The sequence below is a fragment of the Cupressus sempervirens genome, chromosome 8 (assembly GCF_028749045.1).
Source record: "Cupressus sempervirens isolate cs-2001-9-10 chromosome 8, ASM2874904v1, whole genome shotgun sequence".
In the NCBI taxonomy this organism is placed as follows: Eukaryota; Viridiplantae; Streptophyta; class Pinopsida; order Cupressales; family Cupressaceae; genus Cupressus; species Cupressus sempervirens.
Window position 1 is genome coordinate 180135282 of NC_143125.1, and position 27420 is coordinate 180162701.

At 35.7% G+C, this 27420-nt stretch overlaps 1 protein-coding gene and 1 pseudogene across 2 annotated transcripts in view; one reads left to right on the forward strand and one right to left on the reverse strand.

The window, feature by feature from the left end:
- The window catches only part of LOC149542153 (uncharacterized), a 58924-nt gene that overhangs the window by 15573 nt on the left and 15931 nt on the right, over nt 1-27420 (forward strand). For both annotated transcript variants that reach the window (XM_089797186.1, XM_089797187.1), the window contains exon 4: nt 2444-2832. In XM_089797186.1, the coding sequence (XP_089653312.1) occupies nt 2444-2832 (389 nt within the window). The remainder of the gene's footprint in view (nt 1-2443; nt 2833-27420) is intronic.
- Nucleotides 23504-24293, reverse strand: LOC149542154 (DNA repair protein RAD51 homolog 4-like; annotated as a pseudogene).

Here is a 27420-nt window from a genome sequence, read left to right on the forward strand (position 1 = left end):
AAAGTTCAAAATCTCGTTCTCTGCCACTTATCGGCAAGGAAAAAGGAAAGATCTCGACAAATATCGAAGATAAATCGGTAACTTCTCGGGAAAGTATTGAAATTTTTTAAAATGACATAAATTTAATTAGAAATATATTTTTTTTTCAAAATTCAGTAAGGAGATGCATCTAAGGAGTTAGTTAATGAGTAAACAAACCAAACATATTAATGCAACATGCAACCAAATTGCATCCTCATTTGGAATGCCGATGGATGGTAGTCATAGTCAGAGACTCTAAACTTTGAAGCAAACTAAAAATAGCAAGTTGACTTTGTAAAGAGATAAACAAATACGAATGTCAAGTACAATATGAAACTAGTCTACGTCTTCCTCTTTTCCTTTCCAGTAGCTCTAGTGAGAACTATGGGAGTGAGAGGGGAAATAGTCTTAGCTGTCCATTGTAGTTGTGACTTGATATCCATCTTGGATGTAGCTGGTGGTGGCACTGGCAATGATTCTTCATTATCCGTATCCGCACTCTCACTTTCTTCAATTTCCTCACTCTCATTGCACTTGTCCTAAATGTCATCCAATCCCATTGCAAAACCACCCTCCTTCGACTATGAATTTGCTTGAAAAATCTCTTTGAATCTGCTTCAAATCCACTTGCAATCAATCTTGAAGGCTTCCAATGACTATTTCTCTCCACCAATACCCTTCTCCTCTCCTCCAAAGGCTGCAAATTGTAAGATGGGCCGCTAAATGGCAATTCGCTGGGCATCCCAATTTTATTGGTGCCACCCGTGAGAGTTTTTCAAGTTCTGAGGAGAAGTATGCTGCCCTGATACCATCTATAATGTTACTTATTAGAACATTTCTGATCTTTTCTGTAAACCAATATTTCTAATTCAAAAATGATATTTGCATTTGTATTTATAAATAAAAAAAAATTAAAAATCATGAATTTTATGGAAGGTTCCAATAGTTCTGAAAATAATCTTATCTTGATATTTTCATAATGTTTCTTCTTTAAATTCACAGCTATTTCCTTAAATGTTTGTCCTTGATAAATAGACAAGTTATGAGTTTTCATCCAATACTTGGGAGGAGACATCAAGTTTTTTTATCCTTAAATCTCTTGATTATTTCTTGGTGGGCTTATGTACTCTTTGGCTGTAATTATTTACCTGCAAAGTCACTTTGTTGTTTCTTTTAATTGACTGATGTCCTCACTACAATGAAATGATCTCTCCATTATATCATATTATTGAGGGAGTCACAATCCTTCACGTTCTACTACTACCCTTTGAACGAGTTTCAAAATATATGCAGATGTGTTAAAGGAGTTTCAAAATATCACAAATAACTTGGTAAAATACCGGTGATATTTTATTGCGATAAATAATAAACTTATCCCCCGATGGCCCACAAAAAGGAAAAACACACTTTTTTGATTGGAAAAACAGATTTGGAAAGGAGAGAAAGGGCAAAGAGGAGAAAAAGGTTCCATCAGGATTGAAAAAACAGTTTGTTGACTGGGAGAACAGATTTTAAGTTCCCGATGTTTTCTTGAGAAGTTTCTGAATTATCTCTGATATTTTCTGATATCCTTTTATTGCCCTTGGCGATGAGTTGCCGATAACGATATTTTGAACTATGGCCGGAGGCATGCCTTTTCAGCTTGAACTCCACCTTCCTCTATGCTCCTGTAGGTTGACTTTTAGGGAGGTTAGAATATGTTAAAGTCATCTTCTCAGATCGCATTGAGTTACCAGTCTAGCTGGTACATCTTTTGTTTATAACTTTGCGCTTATCTTATTTGGGTCCTGTTTACATTTTTTATGTAGCCTACACATGTTGGCGGATCTGCTTTTATTGAGAGGCCTAAGTTTGTAAGGTTTGTTTCAATAATATTGAGATTAGTTCTTTTATTGGCTTGGTTTATCATAATGTCATATGTACAAGTGGTGTATAAATAAAAGTTCACTATTTATTCCAGTTTATTCTTATTATATTAATGTAGCACAATGCCATTTCTTCTCTATGGGGTTTGTCCAACACCATATTGTTATTCATTCTCTTTGCTTATGGGCTTCACTTTTCTGTTTTATATGGACTCTATATGCCTACTAATGCATTTTCTTTACTTGTGGAGTATATTAGGTAGCCATGTTGCATACATTTAGTTATCTTATTAACATTCCAATTCCTATATGTTTTTTCCCATGTTTTACACAATTTTCTAATTTTTGCCAATTCAGCTAAGAAATATCAGAATTTATTTGACGTTGACAATGTAGCTAAGAAAAAAATTCTCTAATAAGTCCCTTTAGGGTTCTAATAGCTAACATTTTATTTGTCCATTTATTTTTCAGGATCGTTGAAAATTCTCTTTTTTTTGCATTATCATATTACCATATGTTGAATTTTTAGTTACATATCCTGTATGTTGGTTTTGCAGTATTTATAGCGTACATTTGGGGAGCCTATATCTTCAAGGAGCACTTGAAAAGTCACTTTCTATCACTATTGGCATTGTTAGTTATGACTTTAGGAATGATGGGAATTGGAATATCTGTTTCTGGGTTAAAACGATTTCCGTCCTTACTTGATGTTTGGTTGAAGTTAAAAGTAAACTTTGTTTCAAAGAAGGATTGCACAAAGTATAACTACATTAAAGTTGAAGAATCTTCACAACCTTTTATAATGGGCGTGACTCCAGATTCTGGTAGAGTTAAAGGGGATTCTGGCCATCAAAGTGATACTGATCTTGTAAAGGGCATTCTTTGTGCAATTCTTGTAGGAGCTCTGAATGGCAGCTTCATGATTCCCCTCAAATATGCAAACAAGGTGATTTATGATTACAAATGATGCTTTCCTTATATTGTTAAAATCCATCCACTTTCAATTTATCCATTAAGTATATGCATATCATATAAACAGAATAGTTATGCCAGTTGGCTGTTGTATTGGAGGCCTCAATTCATGGCAATTGATTATAAGTGATCATTTGGTCACTCTGAGAATGTTTTTTCATTTATTCTGCCTGCTGATATTAATTAGGAAACCTTATCTGATTTTTTTAAAGATAGATCAGGTGAGGGGTGAGGGTCCGAGCCCATTTTATTTAACTTGTGGTAAAATTACAAATTTCTTGCCATACAGTTTGGCGAGGATATCAAATTGTTCAAGATTACATTTCAGAGATGCAAAATGTGACAGAATACTAAATGAACCAACATTGTTCTCTGTAGTTACCCTGACCCTCCTTGTCTAAGAGGGCATATAAACTTCAATCTGAGCCTAACATACATATAGAAAGAGAAACTTCTTATAGTATTCCTAAACATAGGAGCTCATAGATCTGACCAGAAATGAAAGGTTGTCACATATTAATGCTCTTGGGTCCATATGTACCATCTTCATGCTTTCTAGGCCAGCATGCTGAATCAGGAAATTTATCACATGTTTTTCCTTTGCCAATTTACATCTCTCTTGGAGAGGAGAAGATTTCTCTAGTCTACACAATTAAGAGCATTCATTGTTGGGCAATATGGGTTGACCCCTCAGATACCGATTCGTCTGTATGTGGCCTGGCTTCCGCATCCAATGTGGACGGATGTGTGATGCGCCCAGATGCCCTGTGGGTGCTGGCCGGAAGCCAGCCGCAGGCATCTAGATGCGCGGGGAAGCTGATACTCACTCAGCTTCCCCGCGCATCCGGATGCCTGCGGCTGGCTTCTGACCAGCACCTGCAGCGCATCCAGGCGCATTCGCGGGCCCAACGCCGGGTAAATGCCCTAAAACAATAAAATATGATTTATTTTCACTTACAACATGTGATGAATTTTTTTTTTAAAGTGTTTTTTCACTATGAAACCCTAAAACGACCCTAGAAGTCAACATAGAAGCATTCACAATAGTCATTTTAGAACTTTGTTTGCACCTACAGCCACTTCTTCATTGTGAAGCTAAGTTCAAAATTTTCGAAGAGGATCGATCAAAGACGGAGAGATAGCTTTCTCAAAGAAGTTTAAACCATTCAAGGTAAGTGATCAATCTTTTTCTTGAGTATTTAGATGAATTTTTTTGAGTTTTTGATGATTTTTTTTCAAGTTCTTGAAGATTTTTTTAAAGTTTTTTTTCAAAATTTTTTTTTTTGAAAGATATGTAGAAGCAACTTTGGGTATGTATTTTGGTGATTTTTCTCACTTCTTTCCACTTTTATGCATGATCATTGATGTTCATAGTTGTTAGGAACTAATTAAATTTTTTTTTATTTTCTTATAAAATAGGTTGCAAAAAACTAGGGAAGAATGGATACCGGTGGTAGTGCTAGTCAAAGTTCAGTGGGGGGCCAAGGAGGGGAAGGGACTGATAATTTCAAAATTGATGTAGGTTCTCCGTTGTGGAGACATACAACACGGATATCACAGGTTTCAGGAGGTGGCTCATACTATTGGAAGTGCAATTATTGTCAAAGTAACAAAGGAAAACCTTTCAATAGCTGATGTTCCCGAGTGAAGCTTCATTTTATGGGCCTTGCTGGCAAAGGATTTGGAATGTGCAAAGGCAAAAATGGTATTGGGATGACTAGTGCGGAAATATTTTCATTTGTAAGAGAACAAGAAGCTACTATCAAGGTCCTTCCTCAAAGAGCGAGCCACAGACACCCACTGAACCAATTGCATCCTCCCAACACCCATTCTTGCAGGTACTTGTGCCAAGAGAGGATGAGGAAGAAGTGGAAATTTCAACCCGCAAAAGAGGCCCACTGGACACCGCATTTAAAATGGGGGCAAGAGACCACGCTGATGAGGCTATTGCACGTTGCCTCTATGCGAATGGGCTTTCTTTCAACTTGTTGAGATCACCATATTGGAAGGAAATGGTGGCAACAATCAAAGAATCACTAGCTGACTACACAAGCCCAGGCTATGAAAAGGTGCGTACAACTTTATTGCAACAAGAGAGGGCACTATAGAGAGAGACCTTCAACCAATCAAAAAATATTGGAAAACTTCAGGTCTAACTATTGTGTCAGATGGTTGGAAAGATACAAGAAACCGGCCACTGATTAATGTGATTGCAATTTCCCCCAAAGGGGCAATGTTTTTGAAGGCCATTGATTGTGAGGGGCAAGTGAAGGATTCAGAATTCATTTCTAGAATTCTCATTGAGGCCATCGAGATGGTGGGTAGTGAAAATGTGGTACAAGTGGTCACTATCAATGCCAAAAATTGCAGGGATGCGGGTGCTTTAGTTGAGAGTCGGTATGACCATATTTTTTGGATTCCATGCACTGTTCACTCCCTTAACTTGATCATGCAGAGGATTGGCATTGAAGTAGATAGGGTGAAGAAAATATATGAAGAGGGGGAGGACATACAGATGTTTGTGACCAACCACCACAATTCACAATCCATTTTTAGAACATACTCCGAATTGGAGTTGCTGAATGTAAATTAATTTTTTTAAATTACTAAGTTACATGGTTTTGTAATTTAGTTAAAAATTAAAATTTACAATTATATTGTCAATTGACATATTGTTAACTTGCTTAGGTTACTGAAACCCGTTTTGCATCTCATACAATTGTTATGAGATGACTCCTCAAGGTAAAAGATGTATTAAGTCAAATGGTCATCGGTCATCAATGGGGTGTATGGAAGATCTCAAATTCAGAAAGAGCACAAAGGATCAGGGATTTGATCTTGAATGTGAGTTGGTGGGCTCATGTTGCATATGTATTGGATTTTACCGAGCCCATCATGACTATGCTCTGTTTTGTTGATACAGATACACCTTGCTCAGGGGATGTGTATGATGGCATGGACACCATGGTTGAGAAGGTAAAACATTCTATACAAGCACATGAGAGTGACCCCACACAATGTGAAGCCTTATGCAAACAAGTGCAAGCAATTATCAACCATTGCTGGAATAAGATGACTACCCCATTGCACCTCCTTGCATATGCCTTATCTCCTAGGTACTATAGTGAGGAGATAGTTGGTATGCCGGGTAGAGTTGCACCATTTGCGGATGAGGAGGTTGCTGAGGGGTGCCACAAAGCCCTTACAAGACTCTTCCCACTGGAAGAAATGCATGAAAAAGTGAGGGAAGAATTTGGGTTGTTTGCTTTGGGGTTAAAGCATTCTCCATTTGCACTAAAGGACCAAAATAGAATGGGAGCTATCACATGGTGGTACATGTATGGTCAACCTTTCAATCATCTTCAACCTTTTGCAATCAAAGTCCTATCACAAGTAAGTTTTTTATTTTGTTTTGTAAATTTGTTTTAAAATTTTATGTTTACACTTGCATTGTAGAATTTAGTGTTTTACACATTCAATAAAATTAATTTGCTTTTCATTTGTATGTTTTGTGACAACTATATAGGTTGCTAGTTCTTCTGCTGCTGAAAGGAATTGGAGTACATACTCCTTTATCCATTCGGTGAAGTGCAACTAGTTAGGCTCCAAGAAAGCTGAGGACTTGGTCTTTGTCCACACCAACTTGCGTATTTTGTCATGTAAGAATGATCATTACAAGGAAGGGGCAATAAAGCTTTGGGATGTAACCCCTGAGTGTGCAGATTTGGATGCAACACTTCATGATCTTGTTACAGTTGGAGATGGTGATGATGATAGTGTGGCACGTGGTGTATCTAGCATAAGTGGAACCATGTTTGGTTCAAATGATCTTTCAACAGTTGGAGATGACAATGAGAATGTGGATTTTCTTGCGGATTCCTATGATTCAGAGTTAGACTCTGATTGATTGAATCTTCAGACTTCAATCATTTACCATGTTTTTAAATTTTATTTTGTTGGAATCTTGAACATGACCTATTTGAACTTATTGTTTAAGAGTCAAGACTAAACGCTAATGTTGGACAAGCACATATTGATATTGATATATGAATATCATATGAATTTTGAAATATCTTGAATTTTGTTTAAGGGTTCCAGTTAACTGTTAAGTATCATAGATTCATAGTCATATTATGATTTATCAAATGATTTGTTTTTGTATATTTCTTGCATTTCTTTGCATATGTTAATATTATAATGTGTGTGTGTGTACGTTTCCTCCCCCATCCGCATCTAAAAAAAAAAAATCCCTGCATCCTGTATCTGCTTCCGGAATCCACTTCGGAATCCGCATCCGAATCAGTAACTTAGGTTGACCCCAATGCTATCTTTAAGTAAACATTGAATGACAATCATCACTATAATAAGAGCCTCTAGTGTAGTGCTTGCCCCTAGTTTACATTTTATTATTATTGCCGAACTCTTCTAGGCCAGTTTATGCTTGATGATTAGTAGCATTATCTTTTAGATTATTAGATATTGTTTTCATACTCAGTTGATTATATGATGAGACAACTTTGGTACTAGGTACTTCATGTATGCATGATTATACCTTGATGATGATTATTTACAGTGATTTCAATTATTTGATAATGTTAGTTTGGTAGATTATTTATACGTGTTTTCTATGGATACTTACTCCATTTTGCATGTGTATGGTGTGCGTGTATGTTTTGTTTATGTATAGCGTTTCTGATGTGGTTAAGAAAGGGAGTCGTAGTCACTTGCTAGTGGGGATCTACATGATACACCACTTTCTGCCATTGCTTATTTAGCTTAGAATATGTGTTTGTACTTGTATGGATTCTATGTAGATTGCAGGTACCGAGTATCGACTTCCCTGAATTGCTAGGATGAGCATACCTTATTGCAATATCTCAATGGTAAGAGAGGTGAGATAAATTCTTGAGTCCAAATCCTAACCTTTAAACCATTTGTCGTAGAAAATTAGGACAAGTATCTGTGATGATTACCCTCCGGAATTTGTCGTATGACGTAAATTCGTGATTTTAACCCTTGATTTTGATCTTGTATGTGGTATTTTATGATGAGTTTTCATATTTCGTCTTTTAGGTCTTTGGTGTTTTTTCTATTAATTAAGTCAAATTAAAAGATTAATTAATGATTTAATTTAATGGAAAATTATTAAGATAAATTCAATATTTAATTATATTTAATTAATTGGAAAATTAATTAAATAAAAAGAATTAAATTTAAAGAGAAAATTATAATATTTTTTGAGAGCGTAATAATATTTAATTAATTTAATAATAATATATTTAGGAGATCATTTTTAAATAAGTGCTAAATATAATTATTTAAGTTAATAAATATTATATAAAAAACGTTTTGACAATTAATAAGAGAGATTAAAATCTAATATTATTTAATAAAGTCTATTTTAATTAAATTGCATAAAGTTTATGCATGAGATTAAAATATAATAAATTAATAAAAAAGAGAAAGCAAATAAATTTAATAAAGATATTTTATATTGCAAAAAGCGTGCATGAAAACATTAAAAAAAAGATAATAAAGAGTTAAAGGGTGATGATCAAGGAGTTCCCTCGGGTGATCGCACAATTAGTGCCTCGAATTTAGGAGAGAACTCCTTATCAGTAATTGAGGGTTCATTTTCCAAAAAGCTAGAAGTTTTGGGAGGACCGGGAATTTTGGAGAAGGAATTTTGAAAGAAAAGATTTTTCTCACAATCTTTTGGGTGTTTGTGAATTAATCATCAGAACTAGGTAGGTTCTTGTGTTTTGTTCACCTAGTTAAATTATGTTATTTAAATAATCTTGTCTTCTTCATGATTGTTGAATCGTTTTTCCAAATTTCATGGTGATGAACTTCTCAATCCTTCATTGAAATTATTAGTATTCATACCAATTTATTCTGTATATGTGAGGATTAAGAATCTGTAAAAACCCGCATTTAGTAGATTTTAAAATTGAAAATTAAACCGAGAAGGGGTTTTGAAAGAAATATAAATTTTATATTGAAAATTTGATTAGATTGCCATAATTTTCCTATGAGATTGTTTAATAGAAATTCTGTAAAATATATATATATATATATATATAGAGAATTGATTTTAAGAGGGGGTTTGTTTTATTTAATAAAAAAACGATTTCTAAATTTAAAAAAAAAATGGAAGGGAGGTGGGTTTTACCTCTCCCCCCCTCCCCTCCCCCCACCCTTACCTTACCTTACCGGCGGTAGTTTGTTGCTGACTGCAGGGTATTGCGACAACAACAGTATTTTGTACTGCCGTGGCCGTAGTCCCTTGCGACAGCCGCTACAACCATAAAGGTCGGCGGGCCTTTTTAAAAGATAAACCAAGAAGGAAAATATCTAGCAAATATCAAGTTCACCATACTTTAGCAGTGGAATGAAAACACTTCTGAGCTACAATGATGAATAGTAGAGAAGTTAGGCAATCTTAGCTATCCCTCAGTAGCTAAATTGCAACTGCAATTCTCAGAATTTCCAAACCCTTATACTTCAGCAAGGGCCACAAAAATCAGAACTCAGGAAAAAGCCACAAAGACACAAAAAAAAGATATATATATGTTCAAGCATGCTTTTCTCAATGAAATGAGCTCTCATTTATAATCTTCCATTGGCCAAAGTTTCCTAAATAACTCTACCTCAAAAATTGTGGAAGTTTCCCAAAAGAACTCAAAACTAGAAACTTTCAAATATATTTTTTAGAAATATCTCTTAATGTCATTATTATAATAATATAAACATTATTATAGTAATGCAACTCAATGATTAATAAATAAATAAGAGCTCATGCAATTATTAGCTTTATATATTGCAGGTGATGACCAGCTGCCGAAGCCACCTACTATACTGCCAAAAATAGCAACTGCAAAAAATAGAACTACTAAAAATAGTAAATCTACAGCTCTGACCCCCCAAAACACCCTGTTAGCTCACGAGGGTCGCTATGATGAGCTAACACCATCAACTGGGTAGACTTGCCAAAAACGGGGACATTACATGTTACTTTGATCTTAGTTCTGACTTAGGATTTTCTTTTCATAAATGATTATTTTTAACATACCAATTTTACTAAGCTGAAAATAGATAACATGCCCTAGGGTTAGGTAACATCATTTTTACCAATCTAAAAATAGATAACATGCCCTAGGATTATAACTGAATATTCATAAAAAAATGACATAAAGTAACAATATTTGAAATGAGCAATTGAGATTTGCAAGTATTCATAATTAAAACAATAGCTATTCCTGATTCCTATGAAAGACAACAGATTAATGTTCATAACTAACTTCTATCATACACTTAGATAAGAACTAGTAATGAAATCTACATTGACAAGTATACATCTCATATATTGTAAAAGTAAATAAGAACTTAGAAGTCATACATGTTTCTGGACTAACTGTCGACGTGTTGTGCAAGCCCTGGCATCCAGAGGAGGAGAAGCATTGACATAGGCTTAACCTCCCAACCATGGACCTTATCATATCCCCACACAATCTGTTACGAGAAAAGCCCTCCCTACCTTGGGTTAGGCTTGGGGCACTATAGTCCAATCATTCGAGCATACTAGTGTTAGAGTGTCCACTCAGCAATAGACAAGGTTGAGGATATACCTCCACCAACCTTCTCGACTTGACAACAAAGTATAATTTGGGTAATCATGAGCTGACTTGGATTTAGCAACTTCTTTTTAAGATGTTCGTGCGTTTGAATTCTGATCATAGTTGTTTTTCCCTTGCAGGATTCCTCTCCTCTTCACCCATTCACATTGGCTTCACTAGCCTTGGGTGCATCCCAGGAGACTGCTATTAAAAATGAGATCTTTATCATATGGTTTCTTTGAACACTTTTTTGATTCTTACCACAGCTGGTATACAACAAATACCAATGTGTAAGTCAGAATGCCATAACTTTGGATTCAGATTCTAAACAAGAATACTCATGCAAAATATAACCAAGAATATGTGTTAAGGGAACTATAAGCCGTCCCTATGGTTATGCGATCAGCATATAGAGAGCTGAGATTCAGATATAAATAGAATAACAGAGCTTGAAACATATTTGAATTGTTTCTATATTGAAATATGGTTGCGTTTTCATTGGTATCTGCAACTTCAACATGACTATCTTCATACCCGATAGAATCGATGCATAATGGAATTGATAAGAACATAGAATGGAAAGAAGATTTGATTGTGAAGATCCATGACATGTAATTATGCCAGTCGGTTGGTGGCAATCGATTCAGCAGTAAGGCTCCACCCGTGTGACAAAGTAGACAAACCAAGATGCCGATAGAAAGAGAAAGAAATATTGCTAAACTTGCGGTTCAGGAATTACGATCATAATAGGGAATTGTGCTTTGATTTGAATGCCCTCCTGTGGCCCTGAGAGATAATACGGTCTCTTGGGTGCGCTTACAAGATGGCTTCGCAAATTTGAGAGGTTTTAAAAGATCGTGCCATTATTGAGGTGGCCACCACTCATCGATGTGGAGTTAAAAATATTATATTTTCATGGTTTAAAAACATTTATATATATGAATATAATTAAATATATTATATCATATATATATAAAGTATAATTAAATATGTTATATCATCATGCTATTTTGTTATATCTATAATTGTACCTATATGTATACATATATCTATATATGTGTGCGATTTAGGGAGTACATATGATTTATTTCTAACATCATATTCTCTCTATATACGCATGCTCATATATATATATATATGCACACACACAAAGTGTAATTCATAGGTATCATCAAAGTATCATGGTGACATCATATATATATATACATATATGTGAAAATTCATAATGTTAATCACGTCGAGGTCTCAAAACAAGAGAGGTAATTGTTCTTACCATGAATATTAAATGTTTAACGTTATAAAAGATTGATCAAGTAGCTCATGATTGTCCAAGGTGTACTCTGTTGCCTAGCCATTAAATCCTTCATCAAGGTAGTTAGAGTCCATACCTGATGGTTTGACGATGGACTAAAGTAGTGCCCCATTCCTTGAATCCCATTTAACAATGATTTCTCCCCTTCCTCTGCTCCTGCAACCACAATTGCAACATTTCCACAGTAATAACATGTTCCTCCATATAAAACCTTGTTTATCAAGAACATAATATTTGATAATTGTAGCAATGGCTAACTACCATTAACAAGTAAATAAGTAAATAGGTGTATATAATGAATCAGTTGACAAATCATTTTCACATGAAATAACAATTAATCATATTTCCATGAATCAAACTAACAAGTCCCTTTCACATGAAATAAATGGTTAACCATAACTTGCATTTCACAAGATCACGACATTCAAAAGTTTTAACTAACCATTGCAACGACTATAAGATTATTTTTAAATAGGTCAAAATTTGGGATGTAACATTATCCATTGATGAAATGGTTAAAATAAATGACATTCCAGGTTCCATTTGAACACCATCAAGATGCAAATGCACTGTTTCTGACCATAGAGGGTTGGAAATATACAATAATGAACATGATGAAGAGTGAGGGTAGCTCACTCAAAATATCAGTAATTAACAATGCAGTGATATTCATGAAACACTGTTAAAAGATAAACAGATAAGAGTAGTTGTATTGCTAGTTATTTTCCCTCTTGTGTGACAACTTTTGTTTTCTATGTATTAATTTTTGACATCATAATTTTAGTGTCCATCTACATCTAATAGGCTTAGGTTTTAGCAATAGCATAATGGTTTAGCTATCTTGATGTTGAAAATGGAATGAGCCGTTGAAAAGCATGCTTCTATAATGGTAACATTATGGTTGATTATCTTGACTGAAGTTATTTAGAGATTATAAAATAGAACTTTAATAACACCCGCATTTGAGTTTCATGGACCTGTAGGGATAGATCTTGGAAAATTTTCACTACGGTACATTTTTTGTATTAGAAATATTGGAGAAAATTTACATCATGAGATATTGTTTATCAGTATCAGACCAGTGTTATCAGATGAACCAGTATAACCATTACCATATAAAAACATAGACTATACTATGAAAGAAATTTGATCAGTCACTACCAAAAAATAGATTGAAAGTCCATTAGATGGCATATGAATATGATAAATTCTGAATCATTCGGCATCTTGTGACCCCTTAATATTATTGCTTCCCTCAGCTTTATTGGTTTCATATCTTTCCATGGGGGGTCAATGTCTGGCTCAGCAATGACATCCCACTTAGGAGCATATGGGTTATTTAGGTACTTTGCTCCTGTCCTCTATATCTTCTTTGAAAATGTTATTGTCCTCCATAATTGTTGAATAGCTTTAAGCTCCTTGTAATGTGCCGAACTCTCCTCCAGGATTATCTTTTTAAAGACAATATTATAAATATAATAAATAGTAATTATTTAATATTTTCTTTATAATTTCAAAAGTTTATATTAAATAAATACTTAGTCAAATTTAGTATGGCATAACTCAATTATTATTAGCGAAGATATATTTTGTTAATGAGTCCTATATTTAGTTGCACCGCGGGAACGAGAAGGATGATAATAAATTGTGAATTCGAGCCTTGGCCGAGGACAGAGGAGAGTGAAAGATTTAGGATATATTTATCCTTTCGTTAGATCTCTTGTATCTGGCCTAGTGGAGAATCACCTACCATTGGCAGTAACGGAGAGGACTAACTTTGGCTTATACAGTATCAATTTTATTGATGGCAATTCCATATCTATAGTGAGCTTTTGATGGAGCAAGAAATATATTTCTAGTTCCAGGCAGAACATTCTATTATTTCCAGTAATATCAAAGAGCGGGTGTTAGTTGAGGTGATTGTTGTTCTTGCAATACTTGCCTGTTCAAACATTTGAAGCATTGCCAAGCTATTCACGTGAGTGGAGACTTCTGAAGAGAGTATCGGGGTTCATCATAAGTTGGTAGAAAGATGGAAAATGTTGGAATTCATCACTAGTAAACACACAGAAATTATGGTGAATGTCCTGTTTGTTATATGTTTCAAATCCTGGGTGTCAATGTTGGAAGAATATTCACAAACCAAAACAAATCAATCGGCGTGGAGAATCAAAGAAAATTAGTATACATAATCATGTAGTGTAATATCCAGAGGAGACTTCCACAGATGCTGAAGCTATTGTAGTGATATCCTTGAACGTGATTCAGTTGCAAATCTTAAAATGTAATTTCTGCACAATTACAGTTGATGATCTATTTATTTTAAACAAAATTGTCTGCCAATTCCTGTGTGCTTTGCAATTATGTTCTGCAAATAGATTGAACCTGTATTATGAATTATTATTTCTGAGATTTCCTTCAGAAACATAAATTAGAAATAAGGAATTATACAGTGGTATCAGAGCCTTAAATCCTGCCAGCCTATGGAACAAAGACATAAGTCTGATATATGAAAAAGGGAAATTATAACTTCAGTAATACTCGAGTCAGACAAAGCAGATTGATAGAATTATCTAGTTCCTCCATACAAGTTGACATTGAAGACAATCATATTGAGTTAGACAAGGAAATAATTTTTTAAAACAACATGGGAGACGTAGATGACACTAGGGATCTCAAAACTGTATTACTCATGAGCCAATAAGATATGCAAAATGATGTAAACTGCATGGCAGATTTGATGGTGCAATTCATGAACAATAATATGAATCAAAATCAAAATAATGTAAGGGAAATAGGTGGACATGAGAACCAATTAGTAAATGGACAACCTAAAGGTTCAACTTCAGCAAGACCCTTCATGCCAACCTTCACCCCTAGAAATCCACAACCTGAAAGAGAACCTACCATTAGGGAACTCCAAGAAGAGGTATATCAGGATTGGATACAATCAAGTGATGAATTCAAGGCATCAATGACTTTTAGAGAACATTTGGATGTCAGGATGAAACATAAGAATAAGGGGCAAATGGGATATAACAATGAATTACAAAGGAAGATTGGTAAAATGTCCATTCCATATTTTGATGGGTCAGGCAAAACCACTGCCATAGCTTGGGTACAAAAACTTGACACATACCTGCAATTAAATCCAATGATGGAGGATGAAGCCATCAAATATGCAACATTACACTTTAAGGGAATTGGCCATGAATGGTGGTATCATGGACAAATTACATTGGGTCACAATCAGATTAACACTTATGCCATTTTCATAGAAAGGCTTATTGACAGATTTGATTCTAAGGATCTTGAATTCCATCCCAAAGATTTGACTTGTCTTAGACAAATAGGTACGGTGGAACAATATATTTCAGAATTTGAAAAATTAGCAGTATTAGTAACATAGATCACAGAGAGACAGAAAACAATGATATTTATAGATGGATTATCTAATACTATCAAAGGGTGGGTTAAATTTTTAAATCCCCCTCTTTGCAGACATTCATAAACAAGCTAGAAAACTAGGGCCCCCTTCTAAAGGAAAAACATTTAACAATGGACCACTCTCTAAGCCAGATATTGATAATAAACCTTTTCCAACCAACACACCTCTTAGAAACAAATTAGATAAAGGACATGATGAACTCAGAAGGAAAAAGTTGTGTTTCAATTGTAAAGGGGCACCAGGTCATAGATGTCTGGGAAAAAGGGAAAATTCATTGCATTGAAGTAGTATCAGATAGTGAAAATGAGGAAAAAATAGATCCAAATCATGAGCCAATCCTAAAACTGCAAGACAAGTTCAGGAAAATTCATTAGGGAAAGGTGAAATAGCAAAAATGACAAGAACTCCGCATTACAATATTTTCAGAGTAAGAGGGGTTTTATAGGGGCAGCGAGTTATTGTTATGATTGATAGTGGTGCTACCCATAATTTGATTGACACGACTCTTGTTAAAAAGCGTGGTTTGCATACAAAGAAGCATGAAGGATTTGATGTAAGAGTAGCAGGTGGTACTACTTTAGTAACCACACATAATGTCCCTCAGTTAAGTATTGCTCTTGGTAATTCTACAATAACATATGATTTTCATGTGGTTTATTTGGCTAACTCTAATGTAATGTTGGGCATTCAATGGATGGAAACTTTGGATAAGTACTTGCAGAGTTTCAAGCACATGGAGTTTTCATTCAAAATTGATGGGAAAAAAGTGATTCTCAGGGGATTGATAGTCAAATGGTGGATCTAAAGTCATGTCTGCTAACAAAATGGAGGCCATTTTCCATCATGGTGATGTTGCTTGGTCAACACAATGCCTTATCTCCACTAAGGTAATAGGTTTTGAATCTAAACGTTATCAAGATGATTTGTTGCAAATTTTGGATTCACATAGTGTGGTTTTCAGTGACATACCCCCAAGAGTACCTCTAGATAGAGGTTTTGAACACACTATTGAATTGGAAGAAGGGGAAAAACCAGTTTTCACTACAACATACAGACATCCTAAGGAATTCAGAGATGAAATAGAGAAGGCTATTAAGGAGTTGCTGGATATGGGACGTAACATGCCTAGTTTGAGTCCATTTGCTTCTTCAGTAGTGCTGGTTAAGAAGGATGAGACTCTTCGCACATGTATAGATTACCGTGCCCTCAATAAAAATACCATTCAGAACAGGTATCCGATTCCTCATATTGATGAATTGCTGGATGAGTTACATGTTGCTGTATATTTTTCAAAAATTGATCTAAGATCCAGATACCATCAGATAAAACTAAGGGAACAGGATATTCATAAAACTATTTTCTGTTGTCTTTATGGTCACTAAGAATTTTTAGTCATGCCGTTTGGATTAACAAATGCTCCAACAAAAAATGATTTGGGCAAGATTGGGAAATGACGGGTTATTATGAGTTGGGTAGTGTCTTATCATTCATTACCACACAGATTGTGGGTCTGTTTTCTTACCAAAATCCTTTGCTGCGATTTCAACACAGGGTTTTTATTGCAGAGTGTTTTTTTGAGGATTGAGAGCACTTACTTTAGTTTGAAGAAAATGGGAGGAAGGAGAAAGAGGATTGAACTGGCGAGTTGCAAAGAATAGAAGAAAAAGAGTGAGATTTGGGACATTCTGGAATAGGGGAATTTAACGGGATTTATGGAGAAGCTAAAAGGTAGTAACCCTGTTATTACCCACCAATTCATCAAAACATGGAAGGATGGGAGTATTTTGATGGTTAATTTACTAATTAGAGAATGGAGGTTACTGAGGATATTATTGCTAAAGCTACAGGTCTTGACACTGAGGGTATCAACTTTTATCGAGACAGGAAGCTTTCAGATTAGGTGGTAGAAGAGTTTGCAGATACGGTTAAGGAGTGCAACAGGCTGGTGAAAATTGGTAATTTATACTTCAGCCCTAGCTTTATTTCTTGCCCTTGGAGGTTTGTAATGTTTGTGGTGATTGAATATCTTACTTTAGATGGCCGCTTTACAAAGGTATATGGACACCCTTTTATGCTGGTTAACCATTTTAGGCATAGGGTTAGGCTTAATCTCCCCTTCTATCTCAGGCAATCGTTGGGTAACACTATTTTAGCCATTCAAAATGATCCTAAGGGTGATCATGCTTGTCATGAGGGATTAATGGTTCTACTTATGAATCTTCTAAAATCCAAAAAGGTGGATAGAACCCATCTGAGCAAGAACCTTTAGATTGTGAGATGGAGGGAAGTGAACCGGAGGAGGGGTTTGATGAGGATACGGAGGATGAGGTTGCTGAAGTTGAGGTTAAGAAGAGGAACAAATGTGATCCTGGGAGCTCATCTATGAAGGAGAGGAAGAAGAAGGAGATTGAATTTGAACAAGACACTGATTTTGAAGAGAAGCAAGAAGAGCGTATTGAGAAGAAAGGTATCTCAGGCAAGGTTTCTGGAAACAAGGGAAAGAATATAGAAAGGGATTCTATTCCTTTTGATGATGAACTCCTAATTAAGAGAATGGAGAGAAAAAGGAAAAATGTGCTTGCTCAAGATTTGGATGCAGATATAGGGTTTAAGGAGGCTGAATTTGATAGGAACAAATAGGGAGGGAATGAGGATTACCTTGTGTATAACAGGGATGAGGATGACTAGGGGTTTTTGAAGGGAATCTTTGGTAACCTAGGGTGTATGAAGAAGGATATTAGCAATCTAAAGCAGCAAATGCAAGACATCTTGAGAGAATTTGATTAGCTCAGCAGGATGGCTAGGGGAGAGAGAACTTTGGGTCAGCATATTGACAAACTCTTTGAGGTTATTCGCAATGCGGAAGAGGTAAAGAATTTGATGAAATGTGTTTCACCACTTGAAGCCAAGAACAAAAATCTGGATCAGCTGAACAAAGACTTTCACAAAAGATTGGATGGTCTAAACAATAGAGTGGGTAATTTGGAGAATATGGTTAAGAAATTGGCCGATCAGAATTGCACTATCTTGAAGACAGTGGCTGACAACTTTAACACCCTGTTGAACAGGCTCGAACAAGGTAAGGGCCAAGGCTCTAAGGATGTGAAAGAGGACAAGGGTCCTAACAAGCGTACAAGGGCTAACTCCAAGAAGAGCGAGGTTGTGGAAGCAAAAGAGTTGGATGATATTAAAGCCTCTGCAGAAAACATGAACATCCTGGCAAACCAAGCAACGAACCTTTTGAAGACTTTGTAGCTATCTCTATGCTGTCTTTTTGCTTTACTTTTGCTGTCTTTTTATGCATAGTTGCTTCCTGGCCTCTTGTTTTAGTTGGTTTAGCCTGCTCTTTTTTAGGTATTGAGGCTTTGTTTCTTCTGAGCTACTCTGGTCTTGTTTCTATGATACTTTGTACAAGGTTTCGGGTCCTTTAAAACTTGTTTTTATGTAATCAAAACAAATGCTCCAACAACATTTCAGTCTTGTATGAATCATATTTTTAATAAACGACTGAGGAATTTTTCGCTAGTTTTCTTTGATGATATACTGATTGACAACAAGACTTGGGAGGAACACTTGCACCATATTGATGAGATTTTGGGTATAATGGAATCACAATTCCTTTATGCAAAAGCATTCAAATGTGAATTTGGTATGACAAAAAAATTATATTTGGGTCACATGATCAGTGCTAAAGGTGTGTAGGTACATCAAGAAAAGATTAGAGTCATTTTGGATTGGCCACCTCCACGGAATCTTTTAGATTTAAGAGTTTTCTTTGGCCTATGCAGTTATTACAGGAGATTTGTTAAGGGATTTTCACAGCTTGGAGCACCATTAATAGATCTCACCAAAAGGGGGGCTTTTAGATGGACTGAAGAAGCACAACAGGTATTTGATAAATTCAAGGAGGTAATGAGTTCTTGTTTAGTTCTTGCACTTCCCAATTTCAATCAGCCATTTGTCCTAGAATGTGATGCTTTTGGTGAAGGCATAGGAACAATTTTAATGAAAAATAAACACCCTATAGCTTATGAAAATAGGAAACTCAATAGTGCTGAAAGGTTGTAGTCAATATATGATAAGGAAATATTAGCAATAATGCATGCATTGGCTAAATTTAGACAATATTTAGTTGGTGGTAGATTTGTGGTAGGAACTGATCATAACAGCTTGAAATACCTCTTAAGCTAGAAAGTTTCGAATGATAGGTAGCAAAAATGGATCAATGAGATCCAAGCTTATGATTTTGAAATTGAATATGTCAAAGGTAAGAAGAATGTGGTTGCCAATGCACTATCCAGGAAACCTGGAATTAGTGCTATATCAGGGGTAACAGGTAATTGGAAATCTCTCTTATTAGTAGAATATTCTAAGAATGCATTTGCATGTGATTTATGTCAAAGGTAAGAAAAATGTGGTTGCCGATGCACTATCTAGGAAACCTGAAATTAATGCTATATTAGGGGTAACAGGTGATTGGAAATCTCTCTTATTAGTAGAATATTTTAAGAATGCATTTGCATGTGATTAATTGGATGGGAATGTACAGGATGATAGATATAAGATTATGAATGATATTATTTACTACAAGGACAGGATTTTTCTTGTACCTGGTTCTAAATTAAAATTAAGAATTATGCAGATAGTTTATGGTCTACCTCTAGCATGACATCTTGGTTATTTCAAAACATACAAGAAAATCTATGAATGGTTCACTTGGAAGGGGCTTAAGAATGATATGTTAGATTATGTGAAAGAATGCATTACCCGTCAACAAGATAAAACCGAGCATTCATATCTAGCAGCCTTACTCCAACCATTGTCCATTCCTGAGCAGAAGTGGGAAAGTATCTCTACGGATTTCATTACTGGCTTGCCTCGAACATAAGGTAAAGATTGTATTTTTGTTGTGGTTGATAAGACTAACAAAAATTTGCCCACTTTTTTGCTATCACTACACAATTCACAGCAGTTCAGATTGCAAAACTCTTTTTCAAAGAGATTTTCCATTTACATATTTTACTAAAGAATATAATCAGTGATCAAGATAGCAGATTCTTGAGCATATTTTGGGAGGAATTGTTCAAGTTAATGGGTACCAAATTGAATCACAGTACCAACTACCATCCACAAATTGATGGGCAAACAAAAATTGTGAACAAATGGATTGAGGGTTATCTTTGCAATTATGTGGCTGGGCCTCAAAAGGCTTGGATGCAATAATTGTATTTAAGGGAATATTGTTATAACATGACATATCATGTCTATCAGTATGACTCTATTCAAAGCTTTGTATGGCTATGATGTTGTAGACTATCAAAATGTGCCCACTTTGTTGATAGACTATCAAAATTTGCCCACTTTTCTGCTATCACTACCAAATTCACAGCAGTTCAAATTGAAAAACTCTTTTTCAAAGAGATTTTCCATTTACATAGTTTACCAAAGAATATAATCAGTGATTGAGACAGCAGATTCTTGAGCATATTTTGGGAGGAATTGTTCAAGTTAACGGGTACCAAATTGAATCACAGTACCAACTATCATCCACAAACTGATGAGCAAACAAAAATTGTGAACAAACGGATTGAGGGTTATCTTTGCAATTATGTAGTGGGGCCTCAAAAGGCTTGGATCCAATGGTTGTATTTAGGGGAATATTGTTACAACATGACATATCATGTCTGTCAGTATGACTCCATTCAAAGCTTTGTATGGCTAGGATTGTCTTTTTAAAGACAATATTATAAATATAATAAATAGTAATTATTTAATATTTGCTTTGTAATTTCAAAAGCTTATATTAAATAAATTCTAAGTCAAATTTAGTAGGCATAACTCAATTATTATTAGCCAAGATATATTTTGTTAACAAGTCCCATATTCAATTGCACCACGGGAATGAGAAGGATGATAATGAATTGTGAATCCAAGCCTTGGTGGAGGACAGAGGAGAGTGAAAGAAGACAAACTACAATTCACAGGAAGGTTTAGGATATATTTATCCTTTTGTCAGATCTTGTATTTGGCCTAGTGGAGAATCATCTACCGTTGGCAGTAATGGAGAGAAGGACTAACTTTGGCTTATACGGTAGCAATTTTATTGGTGGCAATTCCATATCTATAGCGAAAACTTTTGACGGAGCAAGAAATATATTTCTAGTTCCAGGCAGAACATTCCATTATTTCCAGTAATAACAAAGAGCGGATGTTTACCTTGTTGGTTCCCAAAACCGCAAATTGGAATCTTACGAGCCTTGCCTGCTCGATGCTGGGATATCCAACTGGTTAAGGCCAACTTAACGGGATCAATCAATGTGATCTAAATCCCTTGCGCTTCCGGCTCTGCAAGACCGAGGCGGGTGCACCTAATCTTGGATGAAACACTTAGATCCAAGACGCTTAAAACAGATCAATCAGAGCACAAACACAATAAATATTTTCTAAATGGCAAGAAATATAGGAAAACTTTAAACTTGAGATTTATGAACTGAGAACAAAAGAAAATGACGGAGATAACGTTTTAAATAAAGGATAAATATAGATTAATGCAATATATGAATATATTATTTTCTCAAAGGCAAGAATTCAAACAATTGCTAGCATCTGGATTATGAATTAAGAGCAAAAGACCAGTGTCTAATTAGATGGGCAATAGAGTCAAAATTTATCAACTGAAACGTACAACTTTATAAAATCTAATATATCTAAATTATAAATAATTTTAATATTCAGACGTGAAGGATCAATTATTTAAATGCAATTTTAAATAAGTCTAAAATGCACTTTAACTCTTAGAGAGACAATTTAGACATAAATATGGGAACAAAAGTATTTCACAATATTTATGTTTATCGAATTTAAAATGCGATAATGATCCCGTCTACTTATCCTGAATATTAAAATATTTATAAAAAATAAATAAAAGACATTTACAAAGGACACAATTAATAATAAGTTAAACTCTAATGCAAATATGTTAAATAAATTCTTCTTACAGATTTTGCCGGAAAATAAAAATTATATGTAAGCACTCTTCATGGATGATCTATCCACAGCAAATTTATCGGGACCAAATGAAATTGTCTCAAAAATCCACCATCTACAAGCTTGGTTCAACAAATCACTCCGTTGCCGATGAGGACATATAACATATCATAAAGCATACGATAGAATTTTTGTTTTTTAAAAAAGATAAGAATGAATATATCTCTATCGTCTCTCTTCTTATCACATATTTATAGATGATTAAATGGTTATACGGTTGCCTCCCCAAACGTTGCATCTCTTGAGAAAAACTAAACAATGTTTAAATTTTTAATATAATAGTAACAACCGGCAATTAATTACTCCTCTCTTATGTTCCAGGATGCCACTTCTTTCTTCTTCCCGTAACTATCTCCTGCGCAATCCTTCACCCGTTAAACAGCTTCCTTTCTTCAATTTCAATCTCCAGTCATGATTGTGATGAAATCGTGCAAGCACTTGGATATAATTTGGAGTATGTTTCAAGGCTTCTGCCGTCTAATGGTCGGGTTGGTATACCTTTGAATTGAGGACGTGCGGGCTTCAACAGAAAATCCACGTGATAGCATAATTTTCTATAGGCAGAGCATCATTCGGATGAATATCCTTGCCGCAAGAAACTCTCTATGTCTCCATCTATTCAGATCTGTAGAAAACATAAAACGTCATCAGATACACATCATCAAACAATTGCTAACGAGTTGATGAAGGGTTAGTGCTATAATATCTATGATCAAAAATTATTAAAACTGAGTCCTTCATATCTCTTTCAAACTTCACTAGGATTCCTTCCTGCGCTAGGCTGGACTAGGAAACTTCATTGATGTTTGGATAAATTATATCTCCCGTGCTCCATCCACAATGTATATATATATATATATATATATATATATATATATATATATATATATATATATTTGGCATCTTCATTTACGCAAAATCCTTCCAACACATACATTTATAATTCTGTATCGGGCTCTCAGAAGTCTATGAATCCTGCTATTCGAGCAGTGGCTGCGATTTCTTTAGGCATCTCTGTTGCCGTCTTTACCAATGAAGACTATGGGCGACTATCCAACCTTTCTATTCGCTCCAAAAGGATTTTTGAATATGATTTTATTCTCGGGTCTGTCAAACTGCAACCTTGATTACTGACTCATACTTTTGCAAACTCTCCCCATTCCACGTGGGTACATATTCTATGTTATAGATGGAGTTTCATCTGAATACATAACGTTGGTTGCTATATATGCTTCCATATTTCTCCATATGCCTCTTGCGAACATCCTGTTGATAATTTTTGCTTTACTGAGAAATCTGGAAATTTTGCCATGGTTCTACTGCACATACGTTCATCTTGCAAATTGCCGCCAATGAGAACAGGAGTTACAACAGAAGATACTGAATCTACAATAAGTAAATGCACCCTTGGATTTCTATTTTTGTCCTGAGTCCTCATGCACAATTCAGTATGGTGTAGTAGGTCCAGCATAGAGTAGATGTCAAACACATTATAATGGAGAATTTCTTTCATTGTTATTTCAAATTTTCTTTGTTGATCCTTGGACTTAACGGAAGATTTAGAAAGATCGTCAAGGAAATCAGATGCTGAAGGGCCAACTAGCTCTGTGAGGGTGCCTTCAAGTAATCCACCTCCAAGAAGTGAATCCACCCCGTCATAGCCAGTGGGCAGAACATGTTTATTTTTTCGTATATAGTCAACTAACTGAACTCCAGTTAACCACTGGGCATGCTGCTTATCAACAAAAGATAAAATTTCTGCAATAGCCTGCTTCAATACTTCGGAGCTACCCTGATGCTCAGCAATTACTGTCAATGTATACAGATCATGGATTTAAAAATCCTCAACTTCATTTCCTATTGTAGATGAATGGTTTCTCCTGCTGTTTCAGTTTCAACCAGTCTGCATACATTATCCATTAAAATTATCAGATCCATTCATATCTCTTAAATGGATGCCAAAATTTTGGGGCTCCATCATACCTGAGGCAATTGTTGTTCTTGCAATACATGTCTGTTCAAACATTTGAATCTTTCCCAATCTATTCACGTGAGCAGAGACTTCTGAAGAGAGTATTGGGGTTCATCACAAGTTGGTGGAAAGATGGAAAATCCTGGAATTCATCATTAGTAAACACACAGGAATTACGGTGAATGCCCTGTTTGCTATATGTTTCAAATCCTGGGTGTCAATGTTGGAAGAATATTCACAAACCAAAACAAATCAATTGGCGTGGAGAATCAATAGCAAATTAGTCTGCATAATTGTGTAGTGCAATATCCAGAGGGAACTGCCGTAGGTGCCGAAGCTACTGCATTAATATCCTTGATGATTCAGGTGCAATCTTAAAATGTAATTTCTGCATAATTACAGTTGATGATCTATTTATTTTAACAAAATTGTCTGCCAATTCCTGTGCGCTCTGCAATTATGTTATGCAAATAGATTGAACCTGTATTATGAATTATTATTTCTGAGATTTCATTCAGAAACAGAGATTAGAAATAAGGAATTTTACACTTCTCCTGATCAAGCATATCTTTATTGGCATTGAAAATGTGAGCGGATTTGATATCAGACTTTATAGATCAACAGCATCCAACCAGTACCATGAACCGGCTCTTTGGTATCTCCAACACAACAGAGACCTGCAACATGATATGTGGAAAGGTGAGTTAAATGCTAGACTTGGTAAGGGTTCTCTTTTAACCTTGAAGAACATCCTTGATTCTCTTGGACTACTGAAACCAAACAATTTCACAAAATAAAACAGACCAGGTGTTTAGATAATCATCAAAGCGGTCTACAAAACCAGCGAGAACTTCATACCACGACAGGCCAGGTCAGGAGTTCCAAGTCACAGGAGAACCAATAAACAAGGACCAGACCCGTTTTGGTAAGGGACATTAAAGAAAAGGTGGTTAACATACTCAGTGAAAGAACACCCAGAACACACCACAGCAGAGAAACCAAAAGAAGATAACACATTCCCAACAACCACTTTGTTTAGGAGGACCTGCCATTGAAGACATTTCTTCCTCGGTTCACCAAGATGGCACCAAAAACGGTTAAGTGCAAAGTTCCAGTTGTGCTCTGACCATTTGCAATCCGAGGACTCATTAATCCATTGTAGTATCCTTGAGTCTTCTCTAAGCATCAAATAGATCTGCTTAGCTGTAATACTATAAAAAGAATTACCATTTTTCCATTTTAGCTGTTCCAAAAACTGGTTGGGTGATAAAATTTTCCCAGGAAAGAAGGGCCCTGCTACTTTTCAAATCAGAGTATATGTCTTTTTGTGAGAGAGGGGGATACCAAACTTGGAACATAGTTTCTCCCATGAACTAAGACAGCTGAACACAAGAAGATTGCTAATGGAGCATATGCCTTGAAGAATTCCAAATAATAGCAGAGTCACACAGTGTCAAAGCAAGTGGCTTTTCATTCAAACTAATACCCCACCACAAAGATCTTTCCAAGACTGAATAAGCTGGAGATTGCCCAATAGCCTCTCTAGAACATAGCCTTTCACAAAGAGGAAAGATAACAGAGCCAAAAAATTTAACTTCAAAATCCCCCAACAACGTATCACTGAAACCCAGAGTATTCCAACTTCTACCTCTTTTGGGCTTAGATAAGCAGATATCGTTTCTTATTAGCTCTTTCCAAGGCTCACTCCCTTGGACAGCCTTAAAAATCCATTTGGCTGCTAGAGCAATTCCATGTGTCTTGAAGTCACAGAGTCCAAGGCCCCTAGACTCTTTAAGTGTACAACACCAGTGCTAAACATTGTGTCTTTTTTAAGTACTCTGCCCATCTGACCAGAGAAAATACCTCAAGATTCTTTGCAATTTATTTATCTGATAGTTAGAAAAAGCCAGGTAGATGAGTAATAGATAGCATGGGAGGACAACAGTTTCCAAACCACCTGTACCCTCCCAGCCTGAGATAAGAGACAAGTCTGCCACTTCAGGCACTTTCTCTCAACTTTAGCGAAAATCCAATTCCACATTTCCTTCAAGGAAGGGTTAATGGAAAATGGGATCCCTAAGTATCTGACCACCTTGGTGTGCCCAGCCCAACCCCACTCCTTGCTAGAAAGCCAGACCGGGGGCTTTTCAGTCCACCCAATCACCGTAGATTTCTGTGGAGCCACCTTGGCCCTTGAAACTAGAAAAAATAACTGAAGCCTGTCCAGATTATTGTCAAAATTACTTTCATTAAGTTTTAGGAACAGAGCAGTGTCATCTGCAAATTGGGCATTAAGTAGAATATAATTATCTGGTAGTTTAATATCCCTGATAGGATGCCCCAATTCAGAGCACCTAAGTATATGGTACAAAAAATCAAGCACAATAACAAACAAAGCTGGTGCAATGGGACACCCTTGTTTGAGCAATCTTTGGAGCTGACTAGGATCAGAGCTTCCATTGACATCAATTACAGTGGAAGAGTCACTGAACAATATCTCAATCCATTTACAAAAATAAGGTGGTAAACCAAACACTCTCATCATTCCAAGCACAAAAGGAAACTCAATTCTGTAATAGGCCTTTTCAAAACCTAGCAGAATCATGACCACATTTTTGCCATCTTCCTCGGCCAGATGCATAGCTTCCCAACCAGTGATCAAATTTCCTAAGATATATCTGCCTTTTATAAAATCTGTTTGACTAAGTGATATAATCTTCCCCAATATCCCTGATACTCTTCTTGCAAGAGTCTTTGCTATGATCTTATAAGAAAGATTCAACAGTGTTATCAGCCTACAGTTCTTCACAAGTGTTTTATCCCTCTCTTTAGGGGGAAGTTTGATATCACCTTGGTTGATATTTTTCCCAAGGAATCCTCTGTAGAATACCTCATTTTATTGATCCGTAAGTCCTCACTAATCCACTCAATGTTTCCCTTGTAGAATTCTGTAGGCAATCCATCAAGTCCTGGGGATTTGTTATCCAGTGACTTAATTGTATCTTCAATTTCACTAACAAAGATTTTGTCAGACAAACTCGCTGCATCTTCCTCAGACATTTTTTTGGGATTTAACTTTAGGCACTGCTCCATTCTATCCACATTTTCCTGCTTATGTTCTGATGTAAACAACACCTTGTAAAACTCCACAAATCTTTGCCAATTTC